Source organism: Grampus griseus, assembly GCF_964374135.1.
Source record: "Grampus griseus genome assembly, chromosome: 12".
NCBI lineage: Eukaryota > Metazoa > Chordata > Mammalia > Artiodactyla > Delphinidae > Grampus > Grampus griseus.
In genome coordinates, this window is record NC_139006.1 from 67,466,818 (window position 1) to 67,493,108 (window position 26,291).

Consider the following 26,291-nt stretch of genomic DNA (forward strand, 5'->3'; position numbering starts at 1 on the left):
TTCATTCTTTTTTAATGGCTGAGTAGTATTCCATTGTGCATATATGTATCACATCTTCTTTATCCATTCATTTGTCCGTGGACATTTAGATTGCTTCTGTGTCTTGGCTATTGTAAATAGTGCTGCTGTGAACACTGGGGTGCATGCATCTTTTCACATTATAGTTTTGTCTTGGTATATGCCCAGGATTGGGATTTCAGGATCATATGGTAGCTCTATTTTTAGTTTTTTAGGAAATCTCCATGTTGTTCTCCAGAGTGGCTGCACTCTGGAGAGTGCATTCCGACCAACAGTGTAAGAGGGTTTCCTTTTCTCCACACCCTCTCCAGCATTTGTTATTTGTAGACATTTTAATGATGGTCATTCTGACCAGTGTGAGGTGGCACCTCATTGTAGTTTTGATTTGTGTTTCTTTAACAATAATTTAAGCTCATATATTTTCATGATCTAGAGGGAAGAAAGGTTTCTCCTAGCAGTACGTCCAGGAGAGACAGAGAGCTTCCGACTCCTTGAAGCCTCAGAAATGACTCCTCTGCTCTGACTGGCTGGTGGGCTCAGCTCTGATTTTTATCATCTTGATCAGGAAGCTAGTCTCCACTTTAGAGGGGAGAGGGACTAGAGGGACTTAGGATCCACTTCTTCACCTTTGTAGTTGATAATGTGGAAGAGTAGTAGCCAAATGTGGGAGTGGTTACCAAAATAAGGAAGAATGGATTCTGAGCAAAAACGAAAACAAACAAAAACCAAAATAACTTACAAATGTCAACTAAAATACATCCCTTCACCCCATGACTGTAAATTGGCCAAGGGCAATGACCATGTCTTATTGATAGTTGTATGTTGTGTATAGATATTACAGAGCCCAGAATGTCTAATACAATAATTGGTGTTCTTAATAAGTGACTAAATGGTGAATTATTACATTGTCATGTTCACATGATTTGACTTGTAGTATAGTCAAATTCATAGCCTAACATGTACCATTGGACTAGGTGATACTGTTTTGGCAAGTAAATTTCTAGGGCATGTTACAGAAAGTGTCTTTAAAGTCAGGTCGTGATATAGGGAGAAGAATAGAAATGGTCTCAGATCATTAATTTTCTGAATTAAGGTAAGACAAGAAAAGCAGCTCCGTAATGCAGATCCTAAAAGGAATTGCATATTTTTAATCTGGCTCATCCTCTTGGGCTAATCTTAGAAAATCGTTGTTCCAGATGCCTCTTGCCCCTTCCCAAACACACACAAGCACACATAACTTAGGGTACATGTGTTTTGAAGAAATATAGGTACTGATTAATCTCCCTTAAGAGCACAAAAGTATATCTGCCTATCTATGTATTTTATTACCAGATTAAACCCCAGAAGGGGACTCTCAGCACCAAATGTCATAAAGACGATAGGAAGAGGATTCATTACACTAAACTATTACCTGTGGCTCCCATGGCTCTTCTTTTACTCTTTGATCTTTTGGTTTCTTTTTTTCCTGATAAAGAGGCTAGGTTGTAAGTGGGCCTCACACCTCTGAGAGGAGCAGTAAGGAGGTGCTATGTTTTCCAAGTATAAATGGCCATGCTGTGAGTCAGAAAAGATTGAAGCTGTTTCCAAGAAAAGGTACCAAAATCAAGCTGGAGTCATCTGTAAGAAAAAAAAGAGGGCATATTGGGCAAGTGAGTACAAGCAACTGTCAGAAGCTAGTTGTGAAACCAACTAAGTATCTAAGAGGATGAGAATTTGATGATCTTTTTAGAAGCTCATTGGTTGGTGGGCAGATGACCTCAGTGACTCAGGGTACATGAGTCAAGGACCATAGCAAAGAGTAACTTAATCACTATTTGTTCTGTTAGACTGAGCAGTGTCCATTTAAAGGGATTTGAACACCGTGGACCATTTTTGGTTCCTACCCTCCCACTCTTTGTGGACATTCTTTTACTGATGAAGAGAACAGAGGACTTCATCACTCTCTCAGAAGAGATTTCAACTCTTTCTTCATACCATACTTTGTAAACCAGTGGTTCTTTCCATCGTTTTGGCAGAGGGCATGCTTGAATTCATTTTGTGCATCTAATGAAAGCTAAATATTCCCTCCTAAGGAAAAAAGATGATGAGCACAGAAGTCAATCATTTTTCATAAAATTTCAGGTTACTCATGAAATCCCTGAAACTTGTCAGCAGGGACCTTCTAGGAAGAGTCCATGGACCGAGTTAAAAATCCTTGCTCTAGACCCTGAGCCTGTATCTCCAGTTACCTCATCCTCAGCTAAGGGAAGCTTTGAGTATTTTCAGAAATTTGGAGATCACCAAAGAGTTCCATTCCATTCTAAAGGACCCATCCATCTAAGTTATTTCTGGAGGTTTGATCTGGAAATCACAGGTCCTTTTTTTTTCTTTCAATCTTTCTTTGAACTTTTAATTTAAAAAATTACAAAAGAATTGAAAAGCTGCAAGAATGCTTAACAAACTTATTCTCTTCACTTACATTCACCAATTATTCGCTTTTGTCACGTTTACTTTGTGTGTGTGTATGAATGTGTGTATACATATTTTTGCTGAAAAATTTTAGAGTAAATTAAAGGTATCATAAATGTCTACCCCTAATTGTTTCAGTATGTTTATCTTCTAAAACAACAGGATATTATTTTATATACAATGCAAATATAAAATAGAGGAATTTTAATATCTTAGAGTACTATTATTTAATATACCACCCATATTCAAATTTTGCCAAGTGTCTTTTTTTAGTTTTTTTTTTAACATCTTTATTGGAGTATAATTGCTTTACAATGGTATGTTAGTTTCTGCTGTATAACAAAGTGAATCATCTATACATATACATATGTCCCCATATCTCTTCCCTCTTGCGTCTCCCTCCCACCCTCCCTATCCCACCCCTCTAGGTGGTCACAAAGCACTGAACTGATCTCCCTGTGCTATGCGGCTGCTTCCCAGTAGCTATCTGTTTTACATTTGGTAGTGTCTATATGTTACAGGTACTTCTTATCTTAACTTTTTCAAGACAGAAAGGGATGGACATGGCTAATGATCTAGAAACACTGTTGTCAAGTTCTAGTATCATGGGACTTTTCCTGATGATGATTGTATCCTGTATTTTTCATGCTTTCCCCCCTTCTTTTGAATAGGTAGCCACATTTTCTCCTCTCATAAACTCGTAAGTGTGAGATGGTGATAAGAAAGTTTGGGGAAAAGAGAGAAGGAGTGAATAGACAATGTAATGCAGTGGGGAATGGAGAGAACCTACAGCTGAACAGCTCCTTAAAAGACAGAACTATTACCAGAGTGGCATTTCTATTTTTCGTCCTTTGTGGCCAAGTTCATTCCTTTGTAAGTTCACTTATTCAGCAAAAATCTCTTGGCACGTGCAGCATTCCAAGTCTTTTGCTAGATCTGTGAGGGGTTCAAAGGTGAATGACATACGATCCCTCTTCTCAAAGGAGCTTGAGGTCCTGCAGTAGAGATAAGATGTGCAAGGAAAGTCAGCTTAAAGCAGTTTCCTGAAAGGGTTCCACTGTGCACCCTTCCTAAATTTCCTCCTGCGTGTGTTTGCTTCATTTCATGTCTCAGGGACTGGAGAAGTCCCTCTCTTGTTCTCCCGGAACACCTCCTCATTACACAGACCATATTTATTAAGATATTTTATAATTATCTATTTACGCCTCTCTCCCAACAGATCACCAACCCCTGGAGGACAGAATCTGAGTCTTATTAAACTTCACATTTATATTTCCTGGACGCTAACAGGGTACCTGGAGCATGGTGAATGCTTTAAAATTGGTTGAATAAAGCACTGAATCCTGTCTAGAGAAGAGAGAACACAGGTGAAATAAGACAGCCTACAAAAAGAGGACCCTGGCTGTTGTGTCAGGAAATAGCAGTCTGGTATTTGTCCCTTGTGTTTCTGGACCTCAGTTTCCCACCTGTCCTAGAAGGAGTTGGATTAAGTGATTCTTTCCAGATGAAAAATTCAGTAATGCTGGAGGCAGAGAAGGAAGGAAGCAGCGTGTCCATCTGACCCAGCCTAAATACCCGCCTCAATTTTACAGTCAAAAATAAATTCCCTAAGGTTGAGTGTCAAAAGAAATAGCAGCAAACCCCCCGGACACTTACAGTATTTGCCAGCTCCATTGACAAAAGTGACTTCCCACGCTTTGCCCACAGAGGGCATCCCTGCTCATTGATATGTAGACCAGGCGAATGCAGCTGCTTGGAAGCCTCCCCCGACCGCTCTTTTTTTTCTTCGCCGGCATCTCTCTGCCCCCACCCCCTTTCCCGTGGAATCTTTGCCTGATCCTGTTCGTTTCCCTCCGGTCTCCACATTTTCCCTTCCGGCCCTCCACTTCTCCGGATCAATGGATAGTACGGCTGCAACTCCCGGCTCACGCACCACTGGCGGACACCACAGTAACAAGTGAGAGCGCTCCACCCCGCAGCGCCCTGCCTCTCCTCCCCAGGTCCCCCTCGGCTCTTGGAGGAAAACCAAACAGCATCCCCAGGTTTCGCGCACGGATTTTTCTCTTCAACTTTACCCAGCGTCAATCTTTGGATGCACAGCCCAGCCACAGGATTCCTTTCTGTCTCGTCTTGGTCCCTCCTGGGTAGTCTGTTTATTGCTGTTTCGGAAGCCCCGTGGAGAGCTGGTTGCCCTCCTCTTGTTCCCTCTGTTTCTTTGAGTTAGTTTTCCGAGGTTTTACCGGGGCTCGAGATCTCTTGGACCGAATGGAACTTTTTGCTGCCTCTTTTTGCTGCTGATTCTGTCAGTGGACGAGGAAAAAGGCTTCGGAGGCAGAAGAGGCGCAGGGGAGGTGGAGAAAGGTGGAGGAAGTGGACGAGGAGGAAGCCGAAGGGGCTCGGCGCGTGTGTGTGCATGTGTGCATGCGTGTGTGAGTGCATGTGTGTGAGTGTTGCGGCTGCCCAGGACCCGCGGCCCCGAAGGTGTTGGCTGAAATATGGAGAATAGTCTTGGATGTGTTTGGGTACCCAAGCTGGCTTTTGTACTCTTCGGAGCTACCCTGCTCAGCGCACATCTCCAAGTCACCGGTAAGAGGTTCTTTCCTTTCTTCTCTTCGCACCCTCCGGCCACCCCCCCAACACACCCCTTTCCTTCTCCTCATTTCCTTTGGCGAGTAGTAGAATTGGGGTCGAGGGAGAAAGGGCAAGATGTTCGGAGCTCCCTCTGTCCCCCATTTCCTCACCGATGATAAAAGATGGGAAGACTTTTTTTTCCCTGGGGGTGGAGGATGTTGGCAGCTGGGGAAAGGGGCGCCCCTTGGCTTTTTAACAAATCTGGTGCTTCTCACGTCTTTGCTTTTGCAAATACTTGCATTGGTTTGGAGAGCTGGCGGGCTGGGGCAGGGAGGAAGCAGGTGATGGGGACGTCTTGAAAGGAACTGGGTTGGATCCTTAAAGCCTCGGAAAGCTACGGAGGAGGGGAATTGGGGCAACAGGGCCAAGTGGAGGAGGTCCTCCAGGGGGGCTTTGAGGGAGTCTGTGCGGAATGTAGATGGTGGGGCTGAGTCGTTTGTGTATGACGCATCTCTGGTTTGGATTTTTAGACTTGCTGATTGAGAATTGGAGAAAGGGACGCTAATGTGTTTTGGTACTTTGGAGGAGGGGACGATGGTGCCGAAGGAGGCTGCAGAGTTGCCAGGAGGAAGGAGGCGTGTTTTGTTTTATTTTTTAACAGTGAATGCAGCTCTCAAGCTAAGTCTCCAGATATCTCCAGGACACTTCCAAACTCCAAATGATTGCTATTCTGGGGAACCAGCCCCCTGGCCCTGGTACTTGGCAAGCGCAGTTCCTAATTAAAAATGGCAAAACTGTTTGGGCACTGGATTGGGTTAGAGCAGGAAAAAGAGGGATCGGAGGGATGCTCAGGGCTGCGGCAGTCTGCGAACGTGGAGCTGGAGGTTTCGTGGCCAAAATAATTATAATAATTTAAAAAAGAACAAAATGATTCATTATAACAGTCTACTGGTTTTGCCGGCCTCACCACAAGTGTAGATGGACACTAGGGTGTAGGGAGTGGGCCCGGCGGGGAAGAAGGGAGAGCAACTGGCTGAGCATTCAGTTCCCTTCGGAAATAACCTTTCCCCAAATCCCAGAGAAAAGGGGCCTCTGGCAGGGGCCAGGCGTTGGGTGGGAGCACCCCAACATGTGGCTTGGAAATTAACAGGGAACAGAATGTAAACCGTGTCCAAGCCCCCAGCCTATCGGGAACCTGAAGCTCCGGCTTTCTTGTTGCTGCTAAGTGCTGCGCGGTCCAGGGTTGCGAGCGCCAGTGGGGAATGTGCCTCTCCGGTGGCTAGGGATTCAGACACTCAAGTGCGAGGCTCCCCAAATTTTGACGTGGCCGAAAAGGAGTAGGGATCTGCGCATCCACATCGACCCGACCCTTCGCCTTCCTTTGGCCTGACAGAGCGAGCGAGCACAAGCCAGCAAGAGGGGTGTGTGTATGTGTGTGTATGTGTGTGTGTTCCGGTGCGGTGCATGCGTATCAGCATTCGCTCCCCCAGCAGCTCGTGCTTCCTCCCTCCCTCTCAGGCTGGTCTCCTCCTCTGGGCTCCACTCTCCCGGAGCTTTGTCCTCAGCAATTACTCCCAGAAGGTGGGCGGGGGACTATCCCTGCAGTAAAGCAGTCTCGAAAGGTGTCTTCAAAATTTCCTCCTGCTACCCTCAGACACTAGATGCTGCAGCCAGGAGCACCCTCCTTCTGCACAGATTGACTTGTGCTCTCGGGCAGTTTGGTAGAAGGCCAAGGAGGAGAGAGGGGAAGTTTAGAGGGGCATCCTCGCTGGGTAGAAAGTCTATGGAGCCAGGCCTGAAATGCGTGGGCTGAAAATACTGCATTAGACAAGGAAGGTGTGCAGAAATGGACAATGACATTTTGTCAGTTACACTAAAATATTTTAAAGCCTTTCCCAACTGTCTTTGGCAAAGGGTGGGGATAAATGAATGGAGATGGATTTATATATGTTTTACTAATATCTAAATTAATTAATTATCCCCCTTCCCATTTATTTAAGTTTCTTGTCTAGAAAGTTAGGACCATATATTACTTTATTTTAATTAACTCCTCAAGGGATAAGTCTATGATTGAAAAGGCAGACAAAAAGATACATATACAAGGGAAGTGCCTGTGGATAGGCTTGTGGGTCTCAATCTTTAAGCTCCTCTATACTTCTAAATCCATTTGTGTTATTTTCAGATGTGATGTAGTTTGCGCCAGTCCCAGGAAAGTGGATGGTGCAGTTTTGAGATATCGCTAATTCAGATCACTCTGATCTTTGCTCCTTAATCTGTTTCTGCTTTCTCCAGTAGCAATTTCCCCTCTTCAGGGACATGGCAGGGAATTGATGATGAGGAAAGCACAGTTCACTCTATGAAAGGACCAGTAGGAGGTGCCCTTAATAAGGCCAAGTGTCTAGTTTACCGGGAGTGAAATTCCCATTCAGGAGGATGTTTTTAAAGACTTTGTTGATTGGTGACAAAGGATTATGGAGACAAGTACAATAGCACTGGCTATTTTCCCACTTCCTAGATAAAGTCTGAAACTGCTGTAGATTTTTGTGAAATCATTAGGACATAACAAAGGGCATCCCTGGACAGTGTTGGCATAGGATGGGGAAGTGATGTTGGAGGAGGAGGCTAGTGCTTTTCTAGCTGGCTTTTTGTAAGATGCTGTCTTCTTATATATTTGACTTGAGCCCCAAGCAAAGGCACTAAGTAGAGTCCTGGCATCTCAGAAGAGATGAAAATTTTCGATGGTAATGAATGCAATTGCAAGTATACATGTTAATTTTAATTAATTCTTCATATATATGTTTGGATTACATTCGATTAAAAACATCAGTGCGCGTTTATGTCGTCGGGACATGGTGAGATAAAGCTTGCTACGTCCCCTATCCACATCTTTCTCATCCCCCGCAACCAAAGCAGATCCGACGCCCCAGATCTGGCTTTGCTGTTGAGTGGAGCATGGCAGGACCTGAGGGCGCCTGGGCAGCCCAGCTGTCCACTCCTCTGTGAGTGCTGCGGTATAAATCACCAGGGACCTGTCACAGCATCCATTTCCCACACAGCAGCCTTGCCCTCTGAGTTATGAAGCATGTGAAACAGCCACCACATGTGTTCTATGTGCATATATTAGGCTTAGTGCATTTGCTTTAATGTTCTTAAGAGCTGGGCTGGCTTGAGCTGCTGATAGGCATTTTTTTTTTTTTTTTCCCCTGGGGAGAGATTTATAACTTCCCAGTGTGTATGACTTACATTTATTCTTGGGCAAGTTAACCTTCCAGCAAACTTCCTTATTGTTTTCATTGAAGAGGAAGAGCTTTAATCCTGTCTAAATTCTTCAATGAGCCCTGCTGGAAGTTTCTCCCGGAGTACAGGATATTTACAGGCTGTAGTACGATTTTCTCAGCCAATGGGGAGCTGGATGAGATTTGAGGAGGTGATTTTTAGGTGGAAGGGGATATTTTTACTTGTTTCTGGAGAGGGAAGGGATGGCACTGCATCTTCCAAGGGAATTCTAGCACTCTAGTTATCCTCAAAAGCATCTTTTATGAGAGGAAAGATTTCTTCCTCTCTGGCTTACATTTCTTCTTTCGTTCAATAGTTTGAAATTCTTCAAATGCATATGATTTGCTCCTAGAACGTTTCCTGCTGTATGTAGTAGGGTCATCTAGTACTATCTTTCTCCTTTGGAAACAAGCTCTATTTTCAATCTTAACTTCTCAACGAAAACACTTTTTATCTTTAGGTGATGCTGCATGTATGTAGGTAGTGCTGAATTTCTGAACAGAATATTTCTTTCCATGGAAGACTGGGCCGCGAGATTACAATTTAAAGCAAATATTCTTACTTTTTCTTTGGAAAATTTGCCATCTGAAACTGTGCTTGTGAAATTTCTTTTTCCTCATACTTCTGCCAAACAAAGTAATTCTATGAGGAAGGGATGCAGTTGTTTCTGGCATTTGCTTATATTAAAAGCCAATCATATACAAGGAAGAGAGCATTTTCACCCTCCATGCCACCTCCCCAAATGTATGACTTCGGGGGGGAATTGAGCTAGTGCTAAATACATAAAGATGCTTCTGGAAACCAGTGTGCTATTTCACTGGTGAGTGAGCTCTTCTGACCTGGCTGTGGATCTCCCCACTTTCCAAAGATATGGCCTGTATTGCACTCAGAATCTTGCACTGACTTAGGAACACATTGCTGTATTCTGGTATTTGTTACACAGCTACTAGCTCAAATGATCAATTTTTGATGGAGTAACCTACCTCAGATGATAATCTCTTACATGAACTGTATACGCAAATTTCGGGAAACCTTTGTTTTGCCTGAGTAAAAGGAATAATGACATAAGCCTGCCAAGGATTACTTGATTAATTAACTGAAGATAAAAAGTCACTTGGTTCTGGAAACACCATAATCCCTGAAGTGGAGTGGTAAATACTGTGCACATTTACAATTCATAAAACACAAACGTGGAATCTTCTTCTTTTTTCTCTGTTTCTTTATTATGATACTCGAGGAGGATTGAAGCGTTTCGTGAATTGTCACAACAGTTATACCCTAATGAATTGTAGCCTGGGATCTCACTAAGTCTTGATTGAAACACACTGAATTAAATACCAACATGATGCCCGATGAACTGTTCTGCAGCCTGCTTGCTTCTCTCCAGCCTATCTCTACAGAATTATAGCTCTGATCTCTAAACTGTATAGCATCAACACTGCCACCCTTCATACAACCCAGGAAAACCTTTCTCACTGTGAATCCAAGGTCCTGATCCACAGGCACTGCAGTTAACATGCTGTACTACACTTTGCAAGGTCATGGGGATTTGCCTTAAAAACAAATTTTTAAATTTTCATGAGTGTTTCTTTTTTGGGAAGTTAAACTACCTGTAAATTCTAAAGACAGCTAAGTGGTACTCTTACTATAGGAGACTAACTAGTGGCCTCTCAGCCAGTATCATTGAAATTTCAGAGCTCATAGAGCATTAATGGGAGGTAGAAATGACCACTAGGGGAGGGTAGATTATGCCAACCTCAGCATGCTGCTTTCTTTCCAGGAGGGTGTTACCTGCTTGGAATAATAGAACTTTAATTTTCTTCAAAGTTACTACTTTTCAGAGATCAAAGCACTTCTTAATGGGTATTATAAAATCAGTAGCATGGCACTGACCCCAAAGCATTTAAGATATTTTCCTTCAAAACAAGACCTCAAGTAAAGCAAATGTTAAACTTGTCAATTAAAAAAAAAAAAAAAAAAGGATGAACAGTCCAGATTATTTTCCCTGTAGGCCAATTGAAACGTGCAAGATAAAATGATATGTTACACATGCCAAGCGGGTAACAGCAGAAAATAAAATGCAGAATATTACACACCTTTATAATTGCAGCACGAAGGTACATTACAGCGCCTCTTAGTATTCCACAGTTTGCTCCCTCCTTCAGTAGATGGTTGATTCCTTCTATTTCTCTGCTTTAGTGCTGGACTAACACACAGAAATCTAGGTTGGCTCATTGATGATCAAAACACTATAGTGTTTTAAAGTTCTTTGACACATTTTAGCCTGAGGTTAAAAAAACCAGACCTCTTTAACTCAACTGTTAAGTACTTTTTTTTTTTTTTAGTGGTTTAGAAATGCCTGACCTTATCAATGGTATAGTTTAGAAATACATAATAATGTGTATGATTGAATATATTTCTTCTTTTTCATTATTGATGGTGATTTGCCAGTGGTTATACTAGTACATGTTGCTTTTTTATAAATAGTTTGAAACAACCGTATTATTCACAGCTTTCATTTCTTGAGGGAGTAGTTCAACCAGAAAACATATAAATCATTCCCTATTTATTGATCATATTTTTAAAGTTTATTGTTATGACATGACCTGGGTGAGGAAATTTATCTTCTTTCCTAAATTCTCTGAGCCCAGTGCCTATAACCTACTTCTTATTTTTGTGAGGTACTTTAGCTTAATTTCACACATCCAAATTCTCTGACTTCTTGCTTGTTCAGCCATGTCACGGTTTCAAGAGAGGAAGGCCCTTTATACCACTTGTGATTATTCTGAGCGATTTGACGGGTACGCATTGCAATTTGGAGATTTTGCTCTTGTCTTTTGCTCATCCGTTACAGACTAGTTCTTGCCAGAAGGCTACTTTTGGGCATACCTAGGACAAAAATGTTCTACTGAATTAACTGCATCTTTATGATACAATCTAATGAAAATACCAACTCGTTAGTGTATCTTAACCTGGTAAGAGAGCTTATCAATACCAACATTACTCTGGTATCTTAAATGTTCTTAAATTGACTTTAACATTTTTATAAGAGAATAAACGAATTAAATGGTTAATATAAATGTTATTTACTCTAGTTTTCTTAGTACTGAAGTTTCTTGTTAAACACCAACATTTCCTGATTTTACTCATTTTTTAAGCCTTTAAAAATGTTTATCCACTCCCTTAGCTGCATTTTAAGTATGTAGAACATACTTAAAATGGCTTACTTATTAAATTATCTGATCTTATAGCGATGATTTCTGAAGATATTGCCTCATGGAGGACTGTTTATTTCCCACTAAATGGCCACAGACTATTGCTTTGTTTTCCTAAGGCTTTTATTACTGATTTGTAGAATGCGATTTATCTGCTTGTTTGTATCCAGCTGGAAGTTCCCCCTGTCGTAAGACTTCTTCAAAGAAGTTTTTCTCTTTTCTACTTCTGATTTGCTGAGAGATAGGTGACTGTGTTTTGTTGAGATGTGTCTAAAGTGAAAGGGGAGATTCTAAATCAAGTCCTGAGTCCCTCACTAGCTAATTGGTTTTCACTAATGGGTTTGTAGCATTTCTGAAATCTGCTGTTACTTTGGATGCCATTTTTATGTTTTTCCTTGTTAAATGAGGGTGTGGACTAGACAACTTCTAGTTATATTACTGTTTTCAACATTATATGATTTATTTAAGTTATGAGCATACTATATATATAGTGTTGGGTATAATTAATAATAATAACATTGATCACAATAATAATTTTAATGAAACAAATAACCCATGTGCCCACCTGCATTTTTCTTAATTTTGTATTAATTAGTCCCTTGCCTTTTTATAGTTTTGCTACATATGTTTGAATCTTTAACATGTGATTTTGCTTTGCCTGTACGTGACCATATAAAATAAATATAATGTATGTATTCTTCTCTGGTATGTAATTTTGCTAAACATTAAATATTTGAGATTCATCTGTGAGAATGCATATGGCTACACTTCAGTCACTTTCTCTGCTGTATAATATTCCACGATATTAATTAACCACACTTAATCAATCTACCATTGCTGAACTTCTGGGGAGTCAGTATTTTGCTATTGCCAATAATACCGCTATGAACATTCTTATCCATGTTCTGTGGAACAAATTTGCCACCATGTCTAGAGTGCATGTCTAGGGATGGAGTTGCTGAGTCATAGAAAGGGCATCTTTACTTTTAGGGCACAATGACAAGTTACCTTGAACTTTGCATTGAAACTCCCACCAGGAGCACAGGACAATCTTCTTTGTTCCATGTCTCCACCAGTACTTGGTATTGTCATATGTTTAATTTGCCCTCATCTGCTGGATATAGATTAGCATCTCACTGTGGTTTTAATTTGCATTTCCCTGATTGCTCATAAGGTTGAACATTTTTTCCCATAAATTTATTGGCCATTTGTGATTTCAGCAAGGTAGTTCTATGATTCTGTTTTTCCAACTGAGCAGCCATTTGCTTTGTGGCATCAGTACTATTACTGTTAGTAGTTATTCTGTCTTTGCTACTAAGCAACTTTTGCTTTTAGGTTTAGATGCGGTTGGTCATCTAACTTTTAGGAAGTTGTTCCCTGATACTGTATCATGCCTACTTTAGCCCAGACCTTCCCTAGACAGCTTTCCAGAATGAACACTTACTTTAGACTGGAAGAGAGATCCTTAGTCACTGTAGGATTGTTGATTACCTAGAGTAACTCTTGCCATGTCAGTATCCTGCTTTATCCTATTTATTATGTCTATGCAGCATGTCACTTACAGGGAAGCTGGATCCTGAGGTGCCAGGCTTAATTTGAGGAACCTTATAAATCCCCTGAATATGACAGAACTCAAAGATGACTAAATCACAGAATTCTAATGCCAGATACCAAGTATGAGTTAAAATCCTAATCTGGCATTTGAACTTGGGTATGTTTCCAACATGGTAAAGTACATAGGCCCAGGATCATCGTTACATATATGACTGTGGGTTTCAAACAAAACCCATGCTTGCACAAGGGCGTACGCACACGTCCCAGTTTTGGCGGGGGGGGGGGGGTGTCCCTAATTGTTTCACCCCTTCCCACGGGACAGACTAATGAAGGGCCCTGGATGGAATAAAGCCTTGGATATGCTAGCAGTGGCTTCTCTGGGGTGTTGCCTCTGTGCCGACTCATTAGAGATGTGAGCCAAGGCTGAGACATTTAAGCAAACCCCTCGCGCCCGGAGTCCTCAATCCATTGTTTCCACATCTTTGCTCAGCCTCTTGGGATCCCAGAAGAATGTAAATTAGAGAGAAAATCTGCAAAGCTTTCCTTTTCATGTCTAATGTCTGGGCAGAGCTGTTCCCTGCAGGACAATTTCTAGTTATTTTCCCTTCTGGTTTGAGATGTCTCCAGGGATGGCTTGTTCACTGTTTCCCTTGAAACTTTTCAGCAGCATATCAGTTCTTGCTGTTAAAATTTCCTCTTAAAATTCATCTTGGATAGTCCTGTTCTAAATATTCCTCCTGTCACTCCTATCACCCAGCTCCTGGTTCCTGTTTGCCCTCCTCAGTGGCATTCTGTGTCTTCTGTGCTGAAGCCTGTTAGATAATTTTAGCCATAAATCATTCTTGCCTCCCCCCTGAGTCCTCACTTAACCAGACTGTAAATATTTAGTTCATTTAATCTTTCTTCATACCTCTCCAGAAGCTTAATCATGTTTATTTTTCTTACCTGAACTCCCTCTAGTTTGTTTATATCTTTCTGGTAATCAAGTGCCCCAAATTTAATGTGCTCTTCTAAGTAAGCTCTCCCAAGTCATATACTAGGAAATACAGATTTAGCATAGCGTTTACCTTATTGTACAGTCATTCACGGACACACAGTTTGTCTCTCAAATTTTAAGTCCTCATTTTCCAGGTAGGACTATCAATGCCTGACAAAATCATTGAGGTATTATAAGGATCAAATAAAATTAAGACTTTTATTCAAGGTAATAGTTACTAAACATTTACTATGGGTTACAGAGAATTAAATGAAAGGCTTAAATGTGTCTCTGCCCTCCAAGAGTTTATCACTAAGAGAAGGTGACAGGCACAGACATAGCTAAATGGGTTACAAGGCAGAACAAAGTACTCATTAAGAGAAGAAGCACAAACCAAGCAGGGTAGACTCTGAAAAATATCAACTACCATGTTTATGCATTATATCATTAATATATTAATGCTAGCCAGATGGGGTAACAGAGCCAATTCTTTCATCCTTGTATCCATAGATTGATTGACCAAAACAAAACAAAAACAAAAAGGAAGGAGTGTAAAAAGTTGTCAATCATGTTTAAACCAAGCTCACGTTTGGCAAGAACGAGGATATGGAGATTTTTGGGGGTTTTTTTGCCTTTCCCGTTGCGGAGCACAGGCTCTGGACGCGCACGCTCAGCGGCCATGGCTCACGGGCCCAGCCGCTCCGCGGCACGCGGGATCTTCCCGGACCAGGGCACGAACCCGTGTACCCTGCATCGGCAGGCAGACTCTCAACCACTGCGCCACCAGGGAAGCCCCAAGGATATGGAGTTTTATGTGGCAGATCTGGCAGCCTATTGCTATACATGCATCCCCAGACCTCCATGACCCTTTCTTTCCTTATTTATTGAGTGTGTGCCAGGTATTGTGCTAAGGTGGTGATAGAACTTTGAATGCAGTGGATGGAAATGCTAATCAAATAAATATGTTAATAAGTCCATTATTTCGAATGAGAGAAGCCTTTGAAAGAAAGAGAGTATTATAGGAGAGCAGCTCAGATCCAGCTCCAAGAAGGCTCCCCTGAGAAAGTTGTAGTTGGCACCCAAAGAATAAGTAAACTTGGTTAAAGAGGGGATGTTTAGGGAGAGGCAGGGGAGAAAATGCTAGTGAGAAGGGTGAGTGCAAAGGCTGTGTAGTGGGTGGAGGCATAGTGAATTCAAAGAAGATGAGTGGAAGCAGATCCAGGAGAACTAATCATGATGACGGCTTGGCTGAGGCTGGAGAATACCCTTGGATCCTCTCTTGAAGATAGTAGCTACGCATACTAATAAATACTGGTTGAATGAATTGAAATGAGTTCACAACAAAGACCTTTTTCTAGTTTCAGCACAATCATTTAAAAATTTAAGCAAATTGCATAGGTAATCCTTGCCCTGATTTTCTTATTAACTATTAGGTGTGAATTTATGAACCTACCTATCTCACATGTTTAGAAATACCTATGGGGTTGTGTGGACACAATGTAAAATGGGGGAAAAAAATCTTTGCAAAGTGTAAAGAGCTAGATGAATGCAAGTGATTATTAATGAGCATGTGTAACAGGCTACTTCCACTTTGAAAGCTATCACTGAACAGAGAGAAACAGGACTTCACCTTTTCTATTCAAGTAAGATTGGCACGGAGACATTTCGTTTTCCCGTGACCTCCTTTGAAATGTGCGCCTGATAACTCTAGGTGAATTTTTTAAAAAGGAAACTGAACCTAAGATTTAAAAATTTTTGCAGCTTATTTTTTCAAGATGCTCCTGTTGTTGTATACATTTTCTTTCTATTACTGTTCCTTAAAAAAAATGGATGCGTGTTCTCCTAGCTTTAAGTTGCAGCTCACTTAGAAGCCACTGAGCTTGCATCCCCTTCCCTCCACTGCTGCCAAGTTGCAAAGGAGTTGGCTGCATGGTCCTGTGGTCTTGGGTTATGATGAGAGACGTGGCACAACCTGGCGGGGGAAAGCCTGTCAGCTAGTGGACTTGACCTCGACTTCCCCGTCTGTAAAATGGAGACAAAATTGACTTCTCTTTCCCATCTCTAAACTGGAGATAAACTTACTCCAACAGTTAGATAAACGGTATCCATTCCCATGCCTGACCCTTAAATGTTCTCTAAAGGCTAGCTGTGTTTAGTATTATCCTACTGTGGGCTAGATTTATACTGGAATAGTCTACATGTAGCAGATTTCACAGGCATGGGCAGGCCACTCTAGAACCCTCCTCAATTTCATTGTTGTAGTTGATTTTAAAGACTTAGAAATAAAATAAGATGTCAGATTCTAACAGAAATTTTGAAATCAAGCCCATGCTTCGTTTAGTGGGTCATGGTTTAGTGGTCCATGGTCCATGCCTTTGCTAGATTCAGGGGCTAACAGATTCAGCTAAGTTAGACCTGACACAGTACAATATTGATCAAACTTGGCACCGTATGACGTACCTCCTGTGGAACCCTCATCCAAATTAACTTCCTCCTTTAACTCCTGTTTGGTTAACCACATCCATTTCCTGCAGACCCATTGAGTCCAGCATCTACTTAGCATGAACACCTGGAGGCTAGTGGTTAACGTGCAGTGCCAGGTATAATTTGCCCTGAGAATCTTCTCTCTGAAGAAGACACTCTCACCTTGGCTAGGTGTTAATGCCCAGCTCTATCCTGTACAATAGAATTAGAATCTCTGAGATGAGGCCCAGCACACACAGTTACTAAACCTCCATGTTGTCCCAAAGTGTAGCCAAGTTTGAGAATCAGTGTCCTAGGACCTTGCTATTCAAAGTGTGGTCCATGGACCAGCAACATTTGCATCTCCCAGGATCTATTTAGGAAAACAGAAAGTGAGTCGAGACCTCGACTTAACTGAATGAGAATCCCAGGTGACTGAGAAACACTGCCCTAGGAGACTGAAAACCCACGGACGGAAGTGACCCTGGGCTCGATTTCTTTGTAAAAATCTCAGTGGGAAAAGGTTCCATCCATACTTGTTTAATCTTAGCTTGAAGCTTCTTTGGAGGACTTTAGCTTCAGGAACTGGTCTTGGAATGGCGAACTACACCAACATCCAAGAGCCTTCTGGTGTGTAATTTAGCAGCTAATGTATTTCTTGGAGACCATGACATGTTTCATTTTCCTTGAGATTAAAGGCCCTTGAAAATGCTCTGAAAATGCTCTCTGGGTTTTCCACCTGCCTTTTCCCTTCTTATCAATGCTCAAGGAAGAAGGTACATTGTAAAAGGGTCTCCGGCTTTGCATTCCATATTTTCTCCTCCCTCTATCCCCTTTCCTCCTTAAAAATACTCAGATGCAGGGAGAATGGCAGGCACTCGAAAGGGACACTAGGGCCCTGAGTCCATCCTCACCCTCCCTCCTCTGCCTCTTGGGTCTGACGCTAAAAGCCCACAGGTGCTCAAAGTGAGACCCTGCCAGCGACCCCATGCTGATGCTCATCGTTTGATGGGGAACGGTCTTCAGGGCATGAAACAGACCAAATGCTCATTTGCCTGGGCCTCTGTGGTAGGGGGAGAAGGGGCGTAACTGAGGTGTTTGAAGAGAGTAAAGCTTTACAGACAGAAAGCTCAGTGCGAGGTTTTGAAGCTTTTTGCTCTGCACTGCCTGGCAGAGAGAGGAGCTTTAACTGGCGTGCTCCAAATCAGACTCTACAAGAAGAGAACCTGGGGGTTCAGCTGTGCAGATTGGATCAATCTGAATGAAAATCACCAGTGTTCTTCTTGGTGAGAGAAGTTTTCTGCTTCGCCCATGAAATGTAGGCCCTTTTCAGGTCCTGGTAGAAAATGAGTAGGGCTTTTGTGAAAGGTTATGTAAGGCTGCTGTTTTTTTTTTTTTTTTTTCCCTCTAGAGTAAAATCCTGTTTATAGAAGGGTGAAACCGCCTCTCGGGGAAAAAATGCATTTCATGGCCTATAGCTTAGGAAAGATAATTTAATCAATCTTCAAGAATGAATTAAAGGAAGAGAAGGAGAACAAACTCATAGGCGGAGGGAGTAGGACATACATAGAGGAATAGGCCTGTGGGAGAGTTTGGTGGCTCTGGTCCTGACGCTGCAGCATTTAGGGGGCAACCAGCTGTTCCTGTTTGCCCAGGACTGGGAGGCCTCCTAGGAAGCAGGACTTTCAGTGTTAAGAGTAGGACAGCCCCAGGTAAACTGTAGTGTTTGGTCACCCTAAATTAGGTACCTGGGGTGGGGATGGGAGTGGGAAAAATTCTGAAGGGTCTTCAGCAGTGTCGTGGTATTTTAGCCAACATGCTGTTAGCCAGATGGAAGAATAAGTGGGGGCAGGCTGCAAGGCCTATTAAGAGGGGGCCCCATCAGAGAACACGGGTGCCCGTTTGATGGCTTACAACTAACTTGTGCCTTGGCTGTCGTATTTGGGTCATAGAAGTCCTTACCCTCTAAACCTGCGCTAACATAAAATTTGATGTCCAAACTTGAAGGTTTTCTTTTTTTTTTTGCCAACTACCTGGTCCCCAAACTGTCAGAAACAGCTTATTTTCAGTATCAGAATATATTGGAGATGGTAGGATAATTTATTTATTGGAGAAGCACGTCTAATACTTTTGTTTTAATGTGCCTCGTATAGTGCTGGGTGCATATTAATTATCTAACAAATACTCACTAATTGATTTCCATATAATGGTTATTCTCAAGTTTGCACAGAATCTGAAGTTACTTTTATCACAAGCCATGCAAAGTTCAGTTAGGGATATATTACATTTCATATGAGTACTCAGCTTTTTCCAGAGAATTTTATTTTATTCTCCTCTTCCCTTCTTTGTGCTTGATTGTTTTTTCCTTTACATGGCAGTCTTACTAATTTTATTGGCGCCATTCCAGAGTTCTTGGAAAAAATTCAAAATCAAGGAAATCCTGCAAACACTAAAATGCAAGTATGTGAAGTCTATAGAATTTGCTATCTCTTTAAGCCCTGTTATTACTGCATCTCTGTGAACTTCCTTTCCCAAACCCATAACCCCAGTATAATCATGATTAGACAAACCCCAATTGAGGAACATTCTACAACATACCTGACCAATACTCCTCAAACTATCAAGGTCATTAAAAATAAGGACAGTCTGAGGAACTGTTGGGGCCAACATCTAGGGCATTTGTCAACTCACAGGTATGAAAATGAAACAAGACAAAATAGGTGTATAAATACTTCCAAGATAATAATCCCAGGGATAGACTCCGTGTTTTCCTTAGGAGAACCATTCCTGAAGACTGGGTTGAATCAAAAAATTAAAATACTATTTTTGGTACTTCCCTGATGGTGCAGCGGTTAAGCATCCGCCTGCGGGCTTCCCTGGTGGCGCAGTGGTTGAGAGTCCGCCTGCCGATGCAGGGGACACGGGTTTGTGCCCCGGTCCGGGAAGATCCCACATGCCGCGAAGCGGCTGGACCCGTGAGCCACGGCCGCTGAGCCTGCGCGTCTGGAGCCTGTGCTCCGCAACGGGAGAGGCCCGTGTACCGCAAAAAAAAAAAGAATCCGCCTGCCAATGCAGGGGACATGGGTTCAAGCCCTGGTCCAGGAAGATCCCACGTGTTGCAGAGCAACTAAACCTGTGCGCCACAACTACTGAGCCTGTGCTCTACAGCCTGTGGGCCACAACTACTGAGCCCATGTGCCACAACTACTGAAGCCCGTGCACCTAGAGCCCATGCTCTGCAACAAGAGAAGTCACTGCAATGAGAAGCCCACACACCACAATGGAGAGTAGCCCCTACTCGCTGCAACTAGAGAAAGTCCACGCGCAGCAACGAAGACCCAATACAGCCAAAAATAAATAAATAAATTTATTTTTAAAAAATTAAAATACTATTTTTGTAGAAGTCAGTGGAAGCCAAGACAAGATGATGAGCACAAGAGGGGCACCCAGGATGAAAAGGTCAAAAGGTCAGCTCTTCGTGTGTTTCAGCACATCAGTCAAGCAGGAAAGGACTTCAGCAATTGTTTGAGATGCCCGTCTCATTGTCCTGATGACGAGACAGGGTTTCAGAGAAGTTAACTGAACACCCAAACCACAAATCTAAGAATGAGTGCCACGAAACATTTCTGCACACGTGGAATTAAATCTTGGCTCTACCAAGATTTAACTTCGTGACCCTCATTATGATTCCCTCCTTATCCCTAAAACTGGGAATGGGTTAATTAAACAAGGAGAATCACACTAAAGGATTATCACAGTCCTTGGTACATAGTAAGCACTAAGCTATTTTTGTTTTTATCCATTCATTCAACAGATGTTTATTGAGACCATGTTTGATTTATCATATTTGTTGGCTCTTAACATTGGATGCATAATAAAAAGCATCTTACATACTACCACTGTTCTCATAGAATGAATAGAATGCTTGGGGAAATAAAACCTAGGCAGTTTAAACATGAAAAAAACAAAGACAAGCAGAGCTGCAAGACAACATATTATTAAGAACCAAATGATTGAGAAGTATAGGTAGAGGAGAGGAAGAGAGAGAAACGCTGTCAGAAGGGTTTCATGAATAAAGAGGACAAGTCAGGTGGGCAAGGTGTTTGGGATGTTCCTGTGTGGACACTTCTTTACGTGTCCAGACTCTGGAAGACAAGAGAAAAGATGGTGAATGCTTCACTTCCAAGAGTCAGCCACCTACTGGCCATGGCCACCAGTTCCCATCACCAGCAGTGGCTTCACTAGCCTCTTCCGCAGCAGATCTGCGATAGCCAAGGAGAAAAGGGAGAGAGAAATGACAAGGTCATCTGGCGAAGTAGCTTTGGCAGCATAAATAATGTAATTTTAGAATGAAGAGGTTTTATCTGCAAGCCGCTTCCTAATAATTTTAGGGAGGTCTCAGAAGGACAGAGTGCTCAGGAGAAGACAGATCCCATCATGCACATTTTGAACTGAGATGTAGTAGCTGCAAAAGCCAATTTAGGCCTCAGCACTGCTGGAATAAGTCTGTGCTGGAAATTAATGTTTCCATCCTTTTCCTTTTAGGAGAGCTTCAAAAATGTATAGAAAACTTTGGTCCAAGATGCCAAAATCCTTTATTACTAATGCATGAAGGGTGTTAGCTAGCCTATAAAAGATTTTCTATACTTTTTAAAGCCAAAGGGCAGGTAGCCCAGCACAGAATTTTCAGCTTAAATAGCTCTTCCTTTGTACTTTCACCAAAAACAGTCATGTAAGATTATGATAATTAATAATTGATGAATGATGATGATGTTGTTGCCTTATGTTTGTCTGATATTTTATATTTTCCAATGGCTTTCACATCCATTATCTAAATTCCTCTCCCAATACATCTAAAAAGTGGGCAGAAGAGCTAATTCTTCTTACGTGTTTTGTGAGTGAGCTTATGAAGACTGGCGGTCCATTACTTGTTTAAGATCACGTAGAACTTACTGGTTCTGTAAGAAAAACCCAAGTCTTCTGACTTTTAATTCATTTACTCACTAGTTATATCTGACACCTTCCAAAAGCAAGGGCAAAAACCCAACAAAATGAAGGGCATCTGTCTTTTTGGTTTTCCAAAAGTACATGTACTTAAAAAAATGACATCTAGCATGCAAATCTTAATTTCTAATAGCATTCTCCAGTAAAAGGAACAAGGGTTCCTTGGAGAAATGGCTGATTCTAAGACTTAGGCTGGAAATATGTAAGTGCCAGAGAGTACGGAAGTTCTTTAAGAAAAAGAAAGAAAGAAAGAAAGAAAGAAAGAAAAATGCACAATGATGGAGTGTGTCAAAGGGACACAGGAGCTAACTGAAAGCTCTCAATGGCCAAAGCTGGAACAATTTGAGCAACACAATAAATCAAGTAATTTTGAATTATAACTCAAAATACAAAATAAACATACTATTTATATACTACTATATATAAATTTATACTATACTACTATAAATAAATTCCTTAATAAATAAATAAATACATGGAAGAGAGGAGACAAATGTCTCACACAGAAGATTTCCAAATACTTTATATAGATAACCTACCCTGAAGGAGGTGGAGTATAACCCCTACTTTTTTCAGTGTGGACTGTGTACAGTGACTTCCTTCCAAAAAGTACAGGATGCAAGGGGAAGGGGGAGAGTAACTTTACGGGGCAGGGGGGCAGGAAACTTGACAGATGATCAAGGTCATCATTGACAATGACAAACCATGATAAGAGCATGTACCCCTGGGAGGATGTGATGATAGTGGCACTTCATCTCTGTGAACTTCCTTTCCCAAACCCATAACCCCAGTATAATCATGATTAGACAAACCCCAATTGAGGAACATTCTACAACATACCTGACCAATACTCCTCAAACTATCAAGGTCATTAAAAATAAGGACAGTCTGAGGAACTGTTGGGGCCAAGGCAAGCCTATGGAGACATGATGATGAAATGTAATATGCTGTCTTTTGTGGGATCTTGGGACAGAAAAAGGACTTTAGGTAAAAACTAAAGATATCTGAATAAAGTCTGGACTTTAGTTAATAATACATCAGTACTGATTCATTAATTTTAGTAAAGCTGCCATAATAATATGTTACTAATGATAGAGGAAATTTAATATGGGATATATAGCAACTTTCTGTACTATCTTCACATTTTTTCTGTAAATCTAAAATTATTCTAAAATTTAAAAAATGATTTTAAAAACATCCTATTTTGTTTTGTCAGAGTGGAAAAACCAGCAGAATACGTAATCCTAGTAAACTAATTTATTAGTTTACTAAGAAATGATAGTTTACTAAGATGATAGTTTCGTTCTTGTGTGATTATTCTGAGAATTATAGATGATGTTTCTATAACCCTTATTATCCCAGTACTTTTCTCAAAGTATGGTTGCATCAGTGTGATGTGTGCATCTTTTAAAATGCAAATTGCTAGACTCCACCTGACACCACCTGAATTAGAATCCTGGACATACCAGGGGGGGACTAGGGAATAGCATTTTTAGCTAAAGTGAGAGAGACTCACTTTCTAGGTGAGTCTTATGCACACTTAACTTTGAAAACCACCGTATTTTGCTGTACATTCTCTCTAAAAATTAACCATGATAGCTCTCTATTTGTCAAGCCAGTCTTTGAACTCAGGGTATGATTTTCGAGTCAGGGGCACTTGAGTGTAGATTCCAGCCCTAGAACTTTCTAAATGGGATAAGATACTCCTCTACCTGTCTATGCTTAGTTTCCTCATCTGTAAAGTAGAATACCTAATTCAGACAGTGTTTATAATATTTTTTGAGAAAATACATGTGAATTATTTCGTATATTCTGTGACTCAGGCACTAAGCACTAATAAAAAGGTAACTAGCAAGACTATACTAGTATTAGTCTGGATTAAATAAGTTAACATGTACACAATCTAGACGACTCCTCATTGTCACGAATGCTCCCCACTCTCTAAAACGGGCCTTCAGCCTCCTGCAGTGCCTTCTTTGCATATTTTTAGGAGTTCCGGGAGGGGCCTTGTGTCGTCAATGTGTGTCTGGCAGTCTGGCATGCCTGCTGGACTTCTCCTGTGTCTTCCCAGCGCTTCCATCTCCTGCCAGGTGTCCTGCCTCCTCTCTTGGATTTGGCCTTTGCTGCTTTGTGTAAGGCTGTGCAAGCTCTAGAACCTCTCCAGTGCCTGAGCATTATGTCCAGGGACAGAGTGTCTCTATAGTCTCTTCCTCTCTGTTAAACTTTATCAAGTTGCCTGAGTCCCTTGTTTCACAAAACCCTTTAAGACAACAATTCTTTTAACTAGGGTCTGTAACTTTTCTCTACATATGACTCAGATTCAGTTGAAGGGCTGATTTGAGGACAGATGTCCCATGTCTTATCTCCCTGTAGATTTAGCCTTTCTGTCTCCAGGTCACCAATGGAACTTCTTCTTTAAGTGGTACTTAAATCTCCCCTGTGTAAATGAGCCACTGCAAAGAAATGTCTGTGTTTTCAGATGCATATACCATGATTAGTCTCACTGAGCCTGAGGCATATATAAAGTACAAAAGTGTAGAATAATAATAACAGCCAGTATTTATGAGACTCTGTGTGGTTTAAAGTGACATGGCAGGGGGACTTCTCTGGTGGTGTAGTGGTTAAGACTTCATGCTTCCAATGCAAGGGACTTGGGTTCATTCCCTGGTTGGGGAACTAAGTTCCACATTCGGTGTGGCCAAATAAATAAATAAAGAAGGAGAGAAGCAAGGAGCTTCAATGGAGAAAAGAATTTAAAAAAATAAAATGATATGGCAGGTATTGTGCATGACATATTTATTGCCCACCTATTTCCTTATTTAATAAAGGGATATTTTCCATTCTATTCAGCAGTATGCCAGCTAAAAGACTGTTTCCCCGACTCCCTTGCAGCTAGGATCGTCTGTGTGACATAGTTCTGGTGAATGGTGTGAAATCAGGAGACTCCTTGGGAAAAAGTTTGCTCTCCCGACCTCAGAACCACCCCCTTCCTCTTTGTTACTTTCTCCTTTCTGTCTGGACAGCAGCATTGAGGCTCTAAGTCATAGCCATTCTGCATTAGTTCACCTATTAAGGGCAATGAGAAGGAAATGAGAAGAAATTTGAGTCCATGATGGCTTTCTTGAGCAACAATACCTTCTTGGGACTGCTCCTTTTAAGACTTCCTGTTAATATAAGGAATAATACCTCTCTTTGTTTTTTTTAAATTTATTTTATTGAAGTATGGTTGATTTACAATGTTGTGTTAATTTCTGCTGTACAGCAAAGTGATTCAGTTATACATATATATAACTTTATATATATATTATTTTATATATATATTCTTTTTCAGATTCTTTTCCGTTATGCTTTATTACAGGATATTGAATATAGTTCCCTGTGCTATACAGTAGAACCTTGTTGCTCTGTTTGGTTTTAAACCATTGTCATGAGGTTTCTGTCACTTGCAATCACACTCAGTCCTAACTGTTGTGTATTCCCATATTAAATTATTTACTCTCACAGTAAAACAATGAGGAAGGACCTAATATTATGCCCTTTTACAGGTGGAAAAAGTGAAACACCAAGATGTTAGCTAATTTTCTTGTGGCTCCATGCTAGTAAATAGCAGACCTATGATTCAAATCCTGGCTTCAAAACACACATTCTTGAATTCATGCTGTGATTCTTAGATAAATAGTTGATGTTATTATTATTATATTATTATTTTTATAATATTCATTTTTCCTCTCCCAGTGGGTGGTATATTCCTATGATCCATTTATTATTTAGACACTTCTAGATTATTGAGTATCTAAATAAAAAATCAATTTTCTGTTAATCATTATCAAATGTCACAGTTTTCACTAACAGGTTATAAGACAGCTTTATGCACTTTAATTTCCTCTGAAAAGAAATCCACTGCCACCTTTATAAAAGACTAACATTCCAACTACAACTTTGAAATGCTAATGCCCTACCTTAACAACCAGGCTAAGCTCTGTAATTCACATATGCGTTGTAATTTCTCTCCCATTGTAGTGTAGGGGCATTTCACATAGTTTTGATATATCGTGTAAATTAGGCCAACAAAGTGCTGTGCTATGTCTTCATTAAAATAGAAGACGGTAATAATGCAACCATGTAGCATGGTCTTGCAGCCTTTGAGTTATGAACATTCAGTAGCTTCTCCTTACTTGTGCTTAAGTTGGCATTTGTGAGCAGCATATAATCAATTAATCAATAACCCAATTTTCTGTTAAAGAGATGGTACATCATATTTCTTTAAAAAAAAATCAGGGACCATTGTATGATTTTATGAAAAAGCCCTCTCAGCAAGGCAAGTTGTTTGAAAAACATTGAAAACCTTTATTCGGGGATGATGATTTTGCTTAACTAAGCCAAAAGTGAAATTGGATACAAATGTTCAGTTCCTGAACCATTTTATTATTTTGCTGCTGCTAGAAAAGAAAGCACCTGTTTGGAATTGCTAGTAAGAATGCATCGTTTTCACTCATGATTAGATATGGGAAAGTAGATTCATGTATAAAATGCACTAATCCTAAACTTGAAAGTTTAAAACTGACTGATTCTGTTCTATTTCTTACAAATGTTGAAGAATATGCAGTTGCCCAATTTGTCTCATGTAAGATCACAGCAGCCCAAAGTGATGCTACTAGCATGACAGAGCTGACAGCCATGTAGAGATGACAACCTGGCCCTCTCAAAATTTGATGTTTATTTATATCCTTATTTTTATTATAATTTCTGCATAAAAAAATCTGTGC

At 41.0% G+C, this 26,291-nt stretch overlaps 1 protein-coding gene across 1 annotated transcript in view; it reads left to right on the forward strand.

The window, feature by feature from the left end:
- Positions 1–4,961: 4,961 nt before the first annotated feature.
- The window catches only part of DCC (DCC netrin 1 receptor), a gene marked incomplete at both ends in the record, with an annotated part of 1,164,115 nt that continues 1,142,785 nt past the window's right edge, over positions 4,962–26,291 (forward strand). The window contains one exon of the mRNA XM_082668331.1: positions 4,962–5,052. Within this exon, the coding sequence (XP_082524457.1) occupies positions 4,962–5,052 (91 nt within the window). The remainder of the gene's footprint in view (positions 5,053–26,291) is intronic.